The 17,702-nt window shown below is 41.1% G+C and overlaps 1 protein-coding gene across 1 annotated transcript in view; it reads left to right on the forward strand.

Moving 5' to 3' along the window:
- The first annotated feature begins 724 nt into the window (after positions 1-724).
- Positions 725-17,702, forward strand: part of USP10 (ubiquitin specific peptidase 10) — a 56,551-nt gene continuing 39,573 nt past the window's right edge. Inside the window, exon 1 of the mRNA XM_059824757.1 lies at positions 725-782. Coding sequence (XP_059680740.1) covers positions 762-782 — 21 coding nt within the window. The 5' untranslated portion in view covers positions 725-761. The remainder of the gene's footprint in view (positions 783-17,702) is intronic.

Below are 17,702 nucleotides of genomic sequence, written 5' to 3' on the forward strand. Positions count from 1 at the left end.
GCAGCCTACCTCTCACCTGCCGGAGCAACCCTTGACACAGAGCCTTTTACAGACTTTCAAGGTGAACCCATGATTAATTCCTTGGGGGCAGCCTGGCTGCTCGCATGCTTGCATTTTTTCAGCTGCGTTTCTCCCGCACGGCACTACCTTACCCCAGTAGCACAGGGCTGGCCATGCTACTTCGCCCAGGTTACTCGGCTGGGCCAACGGCTGCATGGCTGCAGCTCCAGCGATGTGGGAGCAGGCTCCCGCCACTGACCCTGGAGGCGGCAGGCTCGCCTCAGCCCGGGCCCGCCTCACGGCGGCCTCATGGCCGCCCGCCTCACGACAGCTCCCCCGCCCCAGACGATGCCTGGGGGCTGAAGGCGAAGTTTTTTGGCAGCCTCTCCCTCCTCCCTGCCTCGGGCTTCCTCAGCACTCCATCAAGGAAGCGGCCTCGCGGGTGGCGTCCGCCCCGCCAAGCCCCCAACCCCGCAGCTCCCGCCGCTCCCCGCCGCCGGGCCCCTTCCTCAGGGCCGCCCCGCCCCCTGCTCAGCCAGCACTGCGCCTGCGCTGCCACCGCCCGCCACAGCCGCCCGGCCCGCACGCAGGCGCAGAGGCGCGCCCGCCCCGCCCCGCCCCTCCCTGGCGGCGCTGTGCGCAGGCGCAGTGCGTGCCGCCTGCCCGCCCGGCTGGTGCGTGCGAGTGAGAAGATGGCGGCGGCGGGGGCAGCAGCGTGAGCCGCCCGGGAGACGCCGAGCTCCCCACGGACGCGGGGCGCCATGGCTCTGAACAGCGCCCAGGTACTGGCCGCCCCCGCGCTGCCGGCCCGGGGCGCTGCGGGGGCCCCTGACGGGCTCCGAGGGGCGGCCGGGCCCTGCGGCGCGGCTCGCCGAGGGGGGGAGCGTGGTGGCTGGGACTAGGCCCAGGGTGATTCTGCAGCTTCATTGAATCTCCTCAGGGCGGTGGAGGGGCCTCGCTGCCGGTCGGGACGGCGGCCTCCCGCACTCCCGGCGGCGGCCCTGCCCCGCGGAGGGGCCCTGCGTGCTGAGGCTCGCCCGCTCGCCGCGCCGGTGTCACCGCGCCTTGGCGAAGGGGAAGGAGCGGAGGGGAGGAGGAGGCCTGCGGGAGTCCTTTGCGGGGTGAAGTCGGTGCTGTACCCCCATCTGAGCCACTGCAAAGAGAGAATGGTTGGAAGAGACTCGATAGGTTGGGCTTTTTTTTTTTGCGGGGGGGCGGGGGCGAGAGACAGAAGTGATTCTATAATGAGAAGGGAATAAGGAGATTTGTAAACTAATCCCCCCCCGCCCAAACACTCAATAAACCTCAGTGCATTGGGGTGCAAAGGGCTGAGTGTTGCAAGGTTACTATGCATGGAGATGCGTGTGCAGTTTCCCTGTCTCCCACTAACTAAACCAGCCAGGAGATTTGTGCATGGAGTAAAAAAAAACCAAACAACTGCAATCGTGGTGATTTTTCCCTGGAAGTTAAAAGCTCCATTCCTGGTCTAATCTACTGTGTGCTTAGAGCAAATGATTGAATGAGTTAACGTCACTATTTCTTTTCTGTAAGGTTTTTCTCCCAAAAAGCTTTAAAGCAAAAATGTCAGGCAACATGTGTGGTGTGCTGAGGTGTGTATTTGCAAGACTTCATACAACTTTGTCTTTAGCAAATAATAAAGTTTAGAAAACTTTGATCGTGTTAAAGGGATAATTTCATTAAGAAACCGTGTATTTTGTGGTGGAAAATATCTTTCATAAAATTTAAGTCTTTTAAACAAGGTGATGCTTTGTTCTGAATAGTGTATTTTTTTTCTGAAGGGCGGTTAAGGTACACATGTAATAAAGTTGTGCACTAGTGGCACTGGCAATGATTTTTCCATGAAGAAGAGTTTGTAATTGGTGAAAACTCTCGTGACATTTCTTGTCCAGCTTGATTTATTTATGTTTGAGAGAAAGAGGGGCGTGATTTTGTTAACATGGTTGCAGTTTCTGGAGTTTGTTTAAAATCGTTTTAAAATTTTGTATCCTTCAATTTTTCTTTCAAAGTGGAGGAAATTCACTTAGTTTTGGGCATTTTTTTACTGCCCTAACAGTAATAGTTGGAATGCACGTATATCAAAAGGATTCAGTGTCCAACTCAGAAGCTGTTTTACTCGCTGCTTTCCCCTCCCCTCGGTACTAGACATCAGTGCATGTGGTTAGTTTGACAAGACTGGGTTTTACACTGCATTCTTGATTTAGAAGAATTAAGGACATTTTTGTGTCAGTACTTAATTAAGTTGGTGTACCTTGAAACAAAAAAAAAAAGAGTTCAGCTGATGATTTAGTTTATGGTGAAGCACTGCATAGCTGTAATTAAAACTAGACTGTAAGTTGATTTTTAGTGGTAAATTGTATATAGACTATTTTAAATCAACCCCCTCTATAGCTAAAGGTAGGTATTTAGGTCTTGTGAGGATTGCTGCTTAGGTTTATATATAATTCGGAAGCAAATCTGTAAGATATCTTTCAGTTAATGCATTGTTCGTGTCATTAAACGCAGCTATTTTTGTGTTTTGGGTTTTTTTCCCTAACTTAAACAGTTTATTTAAATGCTGTCTGGGATTTATGTGAATACATATTCTAGAGCAATACAGTGCTATAATGCTATAAGATAACAATGTTTTGGACTTTTTCGGATGGAGAACCTAAAAATAAGTTCAGGGATGTAGTTTTACATGTAGGTGTTCCATTTTATTTTAGAATGGTAGTGTTGCAGATCAGTAGAAGAATTAGTTTTGATAAAAGTTGTCTATTCTGAGCGCAAGACTAGATAATATTATTTAGTCATTATGTTTGTGTCGTAATGCAGAGTCCTAGGCAAAAGTGCTTAGTTTTTCTGTGTGACTGTAATTTGAGTGTGCCATAATTGAGACCTTTTTTTGTCACACGGGGGGGGGGGGGGAATCTTCATTAAAATCATGCTCTTCTAATAGCCAAAATGCGTAGTCAGATTTCTGCCAATTAATGGATTCATGTAATAGTGGGCAGAACTTTTTCATCAGTCAGTTTGTGCGTTCTAACAAATGAATCATGAAACATGATCGTATCGTATATTTTCAGAGGGACATAAATTTTGGATGCCCAGCTCGTCAGCAAGCACATGAGTGTATGGTAACACAGTTTAGATATTGCTGGTTGCTTGTACTTCTGTATTCCATATCATTATTTCATAATCATTTAATGAGCTATTTAAGAGTTGCTATTGGTTTTCTGGGCATGTTCTGAGTATATTCAAAATCTTTAAGAATTTTTTTTTATTAAGGTGAGCTAGAAGTAAACCTGTTGTGTCATACAAAACCTGTAGTGATACTGCAGATGTTGAACTGATTTAGCACTGGATATAGTTGAAACCATTTGTCATCAAGGTCATCTAAAAATCTTTATTAAAAAAAAAAAGAAAGACATTTTAAAAACTATTTCCTTGTTTGGAAAGAGTAATGCTCTGTAGGAACTGGATAAGCAGTTGTTTTAGCCACTTTTCCTATTGTTTTTCATAGGAAGAATTAATACAAACGCATCATTTATAAACCTTGTGAAAACAAGTTAAGCAGAAGAAAGGATACCATAGCAGAATGAATCATTTATGCTTGTTTTGTTCTTTCACCATTACTGTGGTGTCAAATTAACTCAGTGCCATTTTAAATGTACAGTATTGCCCCAAAACCCAGCTGACGTAAAAACCAGTAGAGTTTGTGTTCAGAAAAAGCTGAACAAGCTCATAAGCTGCACATCCTCACCCAAGCCTGTGCCTGGCCTCGCAACCAGAATAACTGGAACTCGGAACATGGCATGCAATCCGACTCCCTGAAATACTGCACTGCAAACTACCTCTTTTATGGCTGGCTTGGAGTCTTGCTCCCTGGCAGGGTGTAGTTTGATGTTCCCTTAAGCCAGTGCTGTTTCTGGAAGAAAAAAACCCAAAAAGCAGCAGTCTGTAGGCATTTGTTCTGTGCTGTCTTTGCAGTGTATTGCCTGACGTTTGTGGGTGACCTTGATTGGGAAATCGATCTGTCTCAAAAATAATCTTAAAAAAAAAATGGTTGTTATGCAGCTGGATGAGTTTCTTTTGCTAGCTTGCTTGCATCCATGCAGATGTGGCTAATGTTACAGTATCCTTACAGTCAGAAAGAAGTGTTTGGAGAGAGGGAAATGTGAATTCTGTCTGTCAGGTTCCTGAAATACGCTGAAAACTGGGAGGGGCACTCTGAACGCAAAATGAAAGGTGGCTCTGGGCAAGGGCTGCCAGTGGATGCATTTGGAGAGGCGTTTGAGTGTATCATCTTGCTGTAGCTGCTGCTTCTCCCCTGTCCTGCTCGGCTGCTGCTCTGTGTTTTAAAGAGGTCAAGAAGCTGAATTTGTTGTGTGTGTGTGTGTCATTGTTCAGAGGGGGCTGGGTTGGTCCTTTTGCTAGAGCTTTTGCTGATGGAGCGAATAGTTGTTCTAGGCTTCCGTGGTCTCGGGAATTCAGGCTGCAGCTGTGAGTTTAGGTAGCCAGAAGGTATCATTTGCCTTTCTAAAATGTGAATGGTGAATCCATGCAGAGTACAGTGGGTGAATGTGGGTTGGTTAACTTAAAAAAAGGAGGTCTGGGAAAACTGACATAGAACTTAAATTTGGAACTGTATGGCAGCATGCAAATAATAAAATGAACCCCACAGTTTTTGTGAATCACTGCTATTTATTCTGTGCATTCTAGACTATAGCACTGATTTGGAGGCTTTTTAGAATGGATCTAGCTATTTACCTATTAATAAATCCAGTTTTTGTAGGCAGTTGCTTAGACACACTGCTTTTTCCATTCATGTAGCTGTTAAAATACTTGTAAAGTTAAGTGGGGTTTTGTTTATAGGTAAACTAAGCAGTCTGATTTCTGTTTAGTGATACACATGCAACATGCTGTGTCGTACAAAACAGCCAAATCTGTTGTAATAGAAGTTGCTGGCCTTGGGCCATTGGATTATAGTCATTTGTCACTCTAATGCCATTTCAGCAATGTAGATGTTCATTTCCAAAGAATTAAACATGCTAGAACTGCGGTTTTTCTTTTTGATGGAAGTGTTTTATGTGTGATCATTAAACATACAACTGGGGATTATGGAACAAAGGGTTATGCTTCATGGTGAAAAAAAGTGTGTGTATATATATGCACACACACACAAACACTCAATAATGGAGCAGTCTGATATTTTAAAATTAGGATTCTAAACCCTACTTTTATTTTATGAAATTGTAACGTATGCGTTTAAGACTATCTGTTTTAAATATTCCCCATGATGGTGCCGTGTTGATTATTTTAAAAACACTTTAAAGGTTTTTGTTAGATTAGCACTCATGTTAATATATTCATTAATACTCTAATAGAGTAAAACTTTGAAGTACATTAGTCTTTTTCATTTTGTATTTGACTCTCTAATAGCTAATTTAATTGCAGGTGTTCTTGATATTTTAAATACATGTAAGAACTTTTCCTCCTTGTTTGACAGCATAAGATTTATTGATCTGTGGTGCATGCTACAAGGTCTGTTTTTCTGCACCTGTAGTTAGGCAGGAGGTAGCTTAAATCACAGTAGCCCTGACAAAGTGTTTGTGTAAGGCTTATTTAAATTGTACACCTTATGGAAAAACATGTGTTTAACATAAAATTAAGAAAGGCCTTCTTGAGATCCTGTGATAGTCACAAATGTTAGTGCTGTACAAACTGAAAGAAATGTGCTAGAGTGCTTTTGGGAATTTTGCTGCTTATAGTGTTGTATGTGAATTCATATCATGTATGGAAGTTTTAAAAGAAGTATGTTATTTGCATTGGAATTATAGTAGGGAATAAAGGGATATGTATCAGCTTCCATTGAATATATTGTTATCAGAAACTGGAAAATCACTTAAGGGTTCTGTAACTTTTTTACTTTTTTAACAAAGTAAACCCCCTGATTGGGGTTCAGCTTTGAGGTGGAAGAGAAAAGTGCCTTATCTGTAAGAAACTGTAAAGAAGAACATCTCTCTAAAGGTTTTGTGAAAAGATGCATTTTAGAAAGCATATAAGAAAGTAGGTTTTCTTCAAAGAATTCTGTGTATGAAAGACTTCTCTCTGTTTTGTTTGAACCAAACGGAACATATGAGCAGAAATAGCTGTATTCCCTCAGTGCAATGGGCATGTTTTTTCATATAACATTTAGAGCCTGCTGTAGTGATTCACAGGTTTCCTGCCTCATTTTTCCCCATGTATGTTGCAGGCTGGCAGTGGATTTACCAGTGTAACTTAAAATATGAAAGTTGTACGTCATTCATGCAAAGAAGTGAAGGCTTTTGTTGTGAAAATGTTTTGTCTTGTTGGAGTGGGACTCCTTTGTAGGTAGTGTATCGACATGTTGCCAGTAGTCATTCTTACAGTGTCAAGGTAGTGTTCATGTTTTCATGAGTACTTAGCAGCTTTGCCATAGGCATATACCTATCTCAGCGGTAACATGTATGTAATTTTCTCTTTAGCTTATATCACAAAAATATACGTATGTCTTTTAAGTTGGTTGAAGGTCACTTGTTACTAGCATTGAAAACTCGTAGAACGCAGGTGGGATTACCAGGTATCGGATGACAAGAGTGACTTTAGATCTGCTGACTTTCACTGTGTGAACATATCAAGACTTCATATGCCGTACGTGGTGTCAAACCACAGGTATTCTCGCTCCTGGTTTTCTGGTGGAGCAGAGTTTATGTTGCATATGGCTGTCATTTGAACTGGCTGAGTGTAAGTTTTAGAGAGAGAAATTAATTCAAAGCTAACCTTCTTTATAAGGTGGGAGTTAATGAAATTACTCTGACAGGAAAAAAGGGGAGACAGAGGCAAGATAATGATAATCCCTTTGATTCTTGCTGCAAGCATTAGGATGGATGGACAGGGAAATGGAAGAAGTTCAGTTGCTTAGTTTAATGGTAGCAACAGGCAATTAGATTAATCGTATTCAAATAATTTTTTTGGACCGTGCTACTTAGGAGAGGAGTTGGTTAAAAATGATGCTATACATATATATACGGGATGGTCTTGTCATTTTAAATATCAGTAGGTATGGTAAAAGGAGAAGGAAATAAAGCAGAGAGAGAAAGAGTCATTGTCAGCACAAGTTACAGCTGAATTACAAGAAGAATCAAGTTCTCTTGAGTTCCAGTCTACTTCAGTCTATCCACTAAATCATATGGTCTCTAATAACAGCTAGCTGTTACCAAAGAAAGTAAGAAATGGTGTTGTAATGTCCCTAAAGCACGGAAAACCTCACTTGCTGTTCCTCTACCGCCTTTGGGATACAAAACCAAAGCTGCCACTGTTTGAAAATTTCTGTGGAGCACTGTAGTTAATTGAGATAAAGTTGGAAAAAAGTCAAAGACAACTTATTCAGGCAATTCCCACTACTCATTTTCTTCTTCTCAGCTAAATACTGTGACCATAGGCTATTGCCTATTAACAAGAAGTTTAAGCTTCCACAAATCACAGATAGGGAAAGTTCCCTAAAAAACCTTCAGACAACAAAAAATCGTTTATGCTGTTAATATACTTCCATAGCAAGCAAGAATGAGATACATTTTCTGTCGCTTGCAATGCCAGGATGATAATTTTATGTAAGTGCAGCAGCATCATAAAAGTGTGAAAGAGGAGTAGTCAGCTTTCAGAGCAGAAGAAATAAAGCTGTTGAGTTTGCTCATGTCAACAGGTTTGCATTCTCAGTCTTTTGAACTTTACCTTTGCTCAAACACAACACTGAATTGTGGTGGTCACTTTTGTTGCTGCGTATCAAAATGACTGTAAATACCAGATGCTGGCATACCAGATGCTGGCAAGCGGTATTTAGGATGTTGCCAAAGACTCAAGAGTTTCTTTAGTTGGGGAGCATAAAGGCAAGGGACACCTATTACACTTAGTACTAATGATTGTCACATAAAGGCCATTATGGTTTTTGCTTTGGTGTAACTGCATCCTTAAAATAGAGATTTCCCTGAATTCTCATCAGTGTTCGCCCCTAGAACTATGCGTTAGGGCAGTTGTGCACGTTTTTTTTCTTTTTCTTTGTGCTGCTGCTAATAACGGTAGGTACCACAGTCAGAAGTTGCAGTGGGCTAGAGGGATCCCTTGTTCCCAGAAGCAGTGCTCAATTGTGTGCTGAGATACATGGCATGTGCATGTACAATATTTTCATTTTATAATACGACTTTATAGTTAGTCTGAATTCTTCACAGTTTTTCCAGCCAAAAATCTTAGGGTTTAGCTAAGAGCTAAGGTATTTTATAGCCGTTTGGTTTGCATACCAAATTTTGTATAAGCGTACTTCAAATTTATTTATTTTATGACAGTTTTAAAGAAGAACAGTGCTTGTAATTAGTGAACAACTGCTTATTATATTATCTTTGAAGGTTAGCTCCAAGTATGAGTGTCCAAAACATTCAATGTCTTTACTGAGTAGCCAGAGGTTGCAATATTTGATAATAGCAGACATCACTAATTTGAAACTTAATTTACTTTGTATTTTCTGTCTTATTTGCAAAACAGCCATTTTGAATGATACTATGAGTGACTGATCGTGTTTACCAAATGTTTTTGATTTGCACGATTTTTTTATTGGATTTGGGACCAAAAGAGGCAACGTACAGCCCCATGAGAAGGATGTTCTTTCAAAAGCTGCGTAAAGTGGTGGTGTTTGAAAGTGGAAAGTATTAAAATTCACAATATGCAGGCTGAAATACGAGGGTGGTCATTGTTGCTCAACCTTGTCAGCATTGCAGATTAGATGCCAAGTTGCTAGTATTTACGTGGAGTCCCTTAAAATGCTCTTGTTCCTTTGTACCGTAGGTGGATGAGGGTGAGGATAGGTGCTGGAGTTGGGGGCGTGCTCATGGAGGTGAGGGGTGTGAGCAGGGACACTACAGACAGCAGCTGCTTCTGCCTCTGTCCTTGCAGTGAGTAAGCTGCAGAGCCAGTGCTGCGTTGTTTTGTCTCCCCTGCCTTGTATAGATATTCCCATTTGTAGATGGCTGCATGGGCTGGCCAAGGAGGTGGTGACTCCAACTCCTCCCTGGATGGAGCGGGTACATGAGCTATCCGTTGAGTATTCTGATTTTGTAGTGTTGTGGGCTTTATCTGTAATAGTGTGTCAGAATATACTCTGGTTTAGTCCCTTTGTCACCCTCAGAAAGCAAGAGAATTTCTAATGAAATTCTGTTTCTTAAATATTGTAAATGTGTGGGGGAAATATCTTGAGTGCTCTGTTTCGCATTCTATTCGTTCACATGTGCAAAAGAAATCTGAATGCTAACAGATGTCGTATAAGGAATGACATGAAGTGGCACGACTATCAGTGTTGCTCTTTTGAAATGAGCTACCTAAAAAATTAAAGGTTATAAAATTGACAGCGTTATCATACAGTATGTCTACTGCCATATTCATACACAGTTTTTAATGCTGCCATTTAAAAATAGGGTGTTTAATATGCTTCCTATCTGTGTTGTAGTTGCAGCAGTGTATTAATCTGTGCATTCATTTTAACACCTACCTTGCATCTAGATAAAATTGTGTTGCAGATACTTAAGCTCTAAAACTGTCTCAAGGGGAGGTGGCATATGTGTGGTGCCCCAATTTTCATTTTAACTTGCATACCACTTCAAAATACAAAGTTGCTGTCATGGGCAGAGCCAGATCCTCTGTGGTTCCCATCTGCCACTTACCATACCTCAGGCCCATAGAGGAGATGGGCAGCTGCATATATATACTGAGAATCAAAACAATAGATGGTGTCCTCAGTTTCTGTCTGCCAGGGGACATACAGCATCCACATGTGTCATGTGGTGAAGTAGTGGAAGGGGCTTGAGTTGCTGCAGAGAGAAAATAGAGTAAGAACCTCTGTAAAATTACTCTCAAAACTTCAGCAGTTACAGAGCTTAAAATATAGGAGACTTCATTATGTGGTGGTAGTTGTGTTTCGTTTCTGTGATCCCCTTGAGACATTTACCAATCATTGTGTTTTTCACAAGTTCTCTGGTTTATTTTTGGCTGTTTCTCTATGAAATTATAACCCAGTTTTGGCAGGTCACAATTTGCAAAGGGGAAAGTCTCATTCTTTCTTGCTCCTCGCCACTTGCATCTTTTGCTTTACGCTGGTTCCTCACCTTCTCTTAACCCTCCTTCCCCCACTGGGGGAAAAAAAAATAAAAATAATCTGGATCATTTTCTCTCAGTTTGAGTACAATCGTCTCACCGATCAGTTCAGTGTGTGCCAGAACTGGCACAGGAGAAGAGGTGGGACTGTGAACCCAGCAAGAGGAAAAGGCGAGTAAAAACTGTGTGGCATTGGTGAATGGAGCAGGTGGTGCTTGTTTTTAATGATCATCCAGTGTTTTCTCGTACTGTCACTGTTAAACATGTGATGCCTTGCCAGGGTGGTTACCCCTGTACAAGCTCCGGGTATCGTTAGCTTTTGCATTATCTTTTTTAATTCTTGGTGGCTGATGAAGTTTTGATAGGCCTTTGTGCCACAATTAGGTTAATACTGAACTTTCTAGGTTAAATCTCACTCGGCTGTAGTTCTAAGCATGCAGCACTTCTGAAATTCAGGTTGGAGATGCGAAGTTAGACCTTCAAAAGAGGCATATCAATCCTGGGTAGGTGGGCTCAGCTGCTGTCTGAAAGTGGTAATCTGTATTGCTTGTCAGGATGGAGTCCAGATAGGTGAGGTAAAAATTAGCTAATCTTAGCCATCTTAAATCCTACCCTGAGTAATTGCTTCTGAAAAGCATTGTGTGGGTGACTTGCCTAGCCGTGATGCTGTTAGGGATAGACTTTAGTTTTCCACAACATTTAGCTACAGTTATTCAGAGGCTATCCATTCTTTCCCCACTTTTCTTTATATTCCAGTGTATTTTTCAGCTTGCTTGACAAACTGGAACAGCAGTCTCCTTACTGCCCAGGGTGGAATCGTCCCCTGGGACGGATCTGTATTGATCCCGTGAGCTCCTAGTCCTCTGTGAAGATGCGAGTAATGGAAATAAGCAAAGAAAATATCAAATATACACAAACTAGCAGGAATCAAATGCAGATACAAGCAGTCTGAATTTTTGTGCAGCTTTGCTTTTGATTAATTGATTTTTGGAAGTGTGATTTTTAGTGTAATTTCCTTATCTTAAATAATAGGGTGCTATCCTGAATCTCACATGCTGTGTCTACAAGGTTAGCACCTTTACATACATGGACAGGGCATCTGCTATTCAAGTGCATGGAGCAGTTCACAAGAGAGGGAGTATTATTGAAGGAGCTGAGATATATACTGCTGTAGCTGAATTAAAGAGACTTCTAACAACAGTAGAAGGATTATGCGATTCCAGAATTTTGGGTGACAATTCAGCTTTTGGAGAGGCGAGTAGTCTGGCAGGCACAGACCAGTTTTTTCCTTTTTTTCTCCTGTGCTGTCTCTACCAATAACTTCAGATCCTGTGTCATCTCTTCATCTAACTCTTGTTCCTCATCTTTGGCCTCATCAAGCCAATTGTAATTTCCTTCTTGACCCACTTAGAAATGTGCTTATATTCAAACTTGTTTCATTTCTTAAAACTCAGGGTCTTGTTGCACTTTTTCTTCCCAGAGGTCTACCTTTTCTTTTTTCTTTTTAATAACCTCATCCAATTCTAGATGTATTAGTTTTACTTTTTTAAATCATGGTTTTGAAGGCTAAAAGTTGCCTATACGGTAAATTCGGGTATAGTAAGCACAGAAGAAGAAAGGCTTTCCTCTGCCAAGGCACTGCCAAGCACCTCTGAAGTTTGCTAGCAGGAAGCCATTACAGGGAAAGCCTGTCTTTGTTGCGCTAGCCCAGAGCATCCTGCCTTGCCGGGGTAGGAATGTACTGGCTCCTCCATACTACAAACTATGCGGATGGTAGAAAAGGTAGTGCATGTGCTGTTCTTCCACCTGGAGGAATTGAGAAGCTTGTTGAAAACAATCGTTCAAAATCTTAGTTGCTAAAATAGCTGCTAAATAAAGATTTTGTAAACCTCAGAAGAATGCTGATTTATATAGCATGTCTGGAATTTGGGTGGACTGCTGTGAGGTTTTCAAAGACCATTTGCTGTTTAATGTCACCAAAGCAGTGTTCTGCAGATGCAGAACTGATTTTACTACCATGTTCGTAGAAGTTTGTTCTGCTGTAGGAATCTGGCACAAAAGGTTGCAGCCGTAATGATTTTAGTCTGGCAGAGAAAAAAATGGCTAACACCAAGGTTTTTCTGGTGGGAAGTATTAGATAAAATTAGTAAGAGATTGTTTTGCCTGCCCCACCTGTAATAAAATAGTAGTTAAACTGGCTGTGTTCTTGAGTAACTTCATGTTCCGACTTCTCTTGCCTCAGTGCTTATCGTGCTATAATTCAGGTCTTAATTATTTTCATTCTTCATTATAGGAAGAGTTTACAATTTGCCCATTAGATTCTAACTTGTTCAGTGCAAGCAGAGCTTGCAGAGCTTGAAGTAAATGTGTTTGCTCAATTACGAGCAATGAGCTTGATGCTGGTGTTTTCAGACTCTTGGAGGGTGTGAAGATAGAGGCTTAGCAATAGGTATTTTACTGACCACTGTTCTTGAATTCAAACCTGAGGAAGGACCTGTCTACCCATTTTGGAAGTATTTATTTTTCTTTTGATATTTGCAAGGACTGCCTGCTTGGAGAATTTAATAGGAAAGTATTTTTGTTTGGCTTTTATTTTGATTTAACATGGCAAGAAAATAGGTTGGAAAATGTTACTTCTCTGGATCACTGCCAGATGTTCTCTGGGCTTGTAGTGGTGGAGCTGCTGGTGTAAAGCTGTCAGAAATTCCATCTTTTGCTCTCCAAAGAACTAAGATTTGACGGAGTCAGCTCTGACAATTCAGTTGTTGTCTTCCCTCTTGCTTGCTGCCTGGAATGCACTTTCCAGGTATTCCTGCTCTAGTCCCAAAATGACTGCTCTTCACTGCAGCTCTTGCTTGTATAACACGTGAATGTATGTTCTTAACTTGGGTTCCAGTGGAAGGTCCAAGGAAGGTATTTTCTTCTGTTTGAAAAAGAGTAAAGCAGGAATACCTGATGCTCTCTCATAGGATGCAAATTAAAAGGCATATAAAATGTCGATATAATCTTCCTGTCACTGGGCCATTGCTTTATCATCACGTATAAGTGATACAGCTGCATTGCCCTCTTTATTATTATTTAAAAAATAAAATTGTGGCTGGTTTTGGGAGTGCTTTTTTTTTTTGTTTTGTGTGTAACAGAAGAAAAATATCAATCTGGGAAAGCTTTAAATGTGAAACAGCAGAGTTTTTTTGCTGGGGCAGTCCTGATTTGGAGACCAAATCAGGTCTGAGATAAGAGACTTCCATGGTTGGGGGAGGTACATGGCACTCATAAATGCAGTAGTGTCTGTGTAAGGTGATGGGTTGCTTTTTATTCTTCCACTCCCTTCCCCCCTCTCCCCAAATACAGTCAGCACTTTATAGACAGCTTCCTTGGGCTGATTGCACTTTGTGGCAGCTGCTGTTTGTTTGAAATGGAAGAATGATGCCAACAAGCACCTCATTTTTGGTAATAGAATGAAGAGAGTATATAAACAGAATTTGTTTGGGTGTAAGAAATTGGCTCATGTTTTGGCAGTTTTTTGTATGGTTATTGTTCGGTGTGTTGCTCTTATTTGAAATATGTCATGTAATTGATGAAAACTAGTAATAATGAAAGAGCACAACCTGCTCTTCTTTTGTGAATATTTGAATTACAATCTTCAGGATAAACTGTTCTCATCCACATTGTGCCCCCATGATAGTGTCAGGCTGTAGGGGCCATTTGTTCGTTAAACCTGTCCTTCCAGGAACGCTGTGGCCGCAACTGAAATTTCACCAACTTGTGTTTTCATACTAGACAGTGATCTGTTTTTCCCTCTGATTAGAAAATGAGCTTTTGGGAATGATCATTCTTTTTTTTCATAATGGAATAAATTCCCCTCAGATTAATTAATGTAAAATGTGTGGAAAATGCCTAACTTCCTTCAGGTGTAAGAATTCTGTAATAACATGCAAGAAACCCTGAATTAGGGGGGAAAAAAAAAAGGAGAAGGTACAGTCATGCACTATATTTTTGAGCCTTTGATTGCTTAAATGGTAGGCATGCAGAGTTGCACTGACTCATGGGCTTAGTTGACCTACATTTACCTAGCTCTGATCTTTCTCCAGGCACTATGTAGATTTGTTAATGTTCTAGTTTTAAGCTGCAGGCTAGTGATAAAGGACTGCAAGCTGTGCTAAGAGTTTCCTCATGATTCGTTGCATTTTTCAACTGTTAAAAGATTTAACATGCAACCGCTCCGCCTTAATGTACAACTTCATTTCCATATATTTTTATTTATAAAAATGGGCTTTATTTTTCCACAAAGAGGCTATATCAACATAGGATTTTTTCAGAAACTGATTCGCCTAAAATGCTACTATTTAGGCTGTGATACAGCTGTAAATATATGGCCAGTGGTCTTCATAGCTCCTGGTTACAGAATCACTAAGGTTGGAAAAGACCTGTAAGATCACCAAGTCCAACTATCAACTAACCCCACCATGCCCATTAAACCATGTCCCACAATGCCATGTCCACATGTCCGTTGAACTCCTCCAGTGATAGTGATTCCACCACCTCCCTGGGCAGCTTATTCCAGTGTTTCACCACTCTCTCCGTAAAGAAATTTTTCCTAATATTGAGTCTAAACCTCCCCTGGCGCAACTTGAGGCTGTTTCCTCTTGTCCTATCACTTGTCACTTGGGAGAAGAGACCAACACCCACCTCACCACAACCCCCTTTCAGGCAGTTGTAGAGAGTGATGAGGTCTCCCCTCACCTCCTCTTCTCCAGACTGAACACCCCCAGCTCCCTCAGCCGCTCCTCATCAGACTTGTGCTCCAGACCCCTCACCAGCTCCGTCACCCTTCTCTGGCCACGCTCCAGCCCCTCAGTGTCCTTCTTGTAGTGAGGGGCCCAAAACTGAACACAGGATTCGAGGTGCGGCCTCACCAGCGCCGAGTACAGGGGCACGGTCACCTCCCTGCTCCTGCTGGGCACACTGTTTCTGATACAGGCCAGGATGCCGTTGGCCTTCTTGGCCACCTGTGGGTTGTTGCTTACAAATTCAGAATCTAAAAAAACCAAACAACCAAACCTGCTTTTCAGTCTCACAATTTTGTAAGAATTTAGCAATAAGTTTCTTGGGATTTGGAAGTTCAGATAATCATCCATGTACTAAGATTTGATGGATTTCAGTCTCAAAAGGAAAGAGAACTGGAGGAAAGATTGTACTTTACAGAAAAAAAGAGTTGACAAACCTTGACAGAGTGAGAGAGAAGTAAAGGGTGAGGGAGAAATACCTTGTTTGCTGCTCGGATGACTAATGTAAGAGTGTTTTCTCTGCTACTAAACCCCAAGTGCAGTCATATGCATGTGCCCTTTTTTCCTTGCTAGAAAACAGACTTCTGTCTGAATGGTTCATTTTCTTTCTTCTTCTGCTCCAGCCTATCCTCATAGCTTTAAGAATAGGTACGCTTTGTAGAAGTAGCTTGGTGAGCAAGATTTTATAGCTTATATGGTATACATAAACTATTTCATCATTTCAGTTTATATGTGAACTAGTTTTGACTTGTTAGGCCTTCTGCCTAGATACAGTTGAATTATTCCTTGCCGCCATTAAGTAAAAGCTGTATTTTTAACTCGTTTGTGGAAAAGCAGTTGAAGTGGGAGTATTTGCAGCTTAAACTAATTCGACTGGAAGATCTGAAGCTTTTGGTTATTAGATGAAAGCCACGTTAATGCTTCTTGAAAGCAGAAGTTGACACTTCATTTTCCTAGCTTTCTTGCAGCACAGGTGCTGCCAAGATGATGATGCATCAGCAGTGCTATTTCTACCCATTTTTCTAGGACAAGCAGCTGTGTAACACGTATTCCTCCTCCTTGTATTCCTCCAGGAGAGTGTTCATGTTGCTAGACTGGAATGCCAGTGGAGATTTCATTACAGGCAGTGGGATAACATTAGCATTCATTTTTTTAATCGGTTAAGGAGAGCACAGCAAAAAACAGTCGACATGGGGAGAGCTTGCAAGTCAGGCAGTTTAATCCTTTGGGGTCTTCAGAGAACCTTTTTTCCCCCCTTGTTGGAATTAGTTCCGTTGCTGCTGCTTTTGTCTGCATAGTTAAGATGCCACTGGGTCAGTTATGGTAATCAGAGTTGTTGTACGATATTAAAGTACTCTTACTTTCATTCCTGTGGTAGAAAACAAATTTTCTTGAGTAGATTTATTTGGTCAATTGGTTTTATGTAATTTGTGTTACAGTCTAGATGCAGTTAGTATCTCAAAAATGTAATGGTGATGCCATTGATGAAATGTTTTATTCAAAGTGGTGTAAAATCTGCTGGAGTGCAGATGTATGTTATACTACTGTAATCATATTATAGAGATTAATTTAGAAACTGATTCCAGTTTTGTTGTGACTGGAAACACCAGCGACTGACAATCAGGAGGGTTTGGGATGCTGCTCTAGGGGAGGTATTTAAGATGAGTATTTTTTTTAAAGAAAACTAATGTTGGGAGGCAGGTACTCCACACAGGGATATTTGATCACTTACAGCATGTCAGACTGAACACTAAAATTGGTGACACCAGCTCACTAGTGAGTTTTGGAAACGCAGGCTGAAAGTCCTTTCGGCTGTACCAGCTTCAATGGTCTCATTGATTCAATATTCTTAACTGGTATTATAGAAAAAATATATTGAAAATGTGATATATTTTTAAAACAATTTCTCATCTGCAGAGTGTTCGTATAATATTCTAGTCTCACAATTTTAAGTTCTTCAAGAAGGCAGCAAAGATACAGGTCTTTTGATGTCCTCTCTTCAGTCACCCAGGAAGGAGTTCAGAACCACAGTTGTATCTGGTTCTTTCAAATATTTTCAGGAATTTAGTTGTACTCTTTTTTTTTTTGTACTCTCCAAAGCTATATGAGAATATTTTTAATTCAGTCCCCGAACTTCGATTGTAAAAACTTGATAGGTGAAAATAAGGCAGATAAATCTGAAGTACTGGTAATATAAGAAAGTTTAGTTAAAAACTAGAGTACCCATGCCACCAGCAGCTTCTTGTGAAAAGAGATATCATTTCAGAATTGCACAAAGTATATTTAATTTTGCATTGATTTTCTTTTAATCTATGCACTAGTTGTTAGTGTCAGTATCTGAAAGGGGAGATTTTGTGTACGTCGTGTACCATCCCACCTAATGCTGTCTCATTTTTAAGGTTTATTTAAGCATTGTTTACTTTTATTTTCATCCTTGGTCTCATAGAGGTGAGCATCTGCAAGAGGCGTTCACATTTGAAAACTCCCATAAGTTCAGAACTTGTGTATCTTCAAACTAGCATTTAAAAAAGGGTAGAAAGCAACCCTTGTGAATAATTTTCTTTTTAAAGTGATTGGTTGTTAAACCTCAGTATGGAAGATACTAGATGGAAAAAACACTGTATGATCAGAAATTGATGGAAGAAAGGCATTTTGTGATGTTGGTATATGTTGACTCACATTAGTTAAAATCACGTTAATTTTAATGTTTAATAACATATTGTACATCTCTGGCAAACGATCAAATCGGGTTACAGT

This window comes from Gavia stellata, chromosome 15 (genome assembly GCF_030936135.1).
Source record: "Gavia stellata isolate bGavSte3 chromosome 15, bGavSte3.hap2, whole genome shotgun sequence".
Taxonomy (NCBI): domain Eukaryota; kingdom Metazoa; phylum Chordata; class Aves; order Gaviiformes; family Gaviidae; genus Gavia; species Gavia stellata.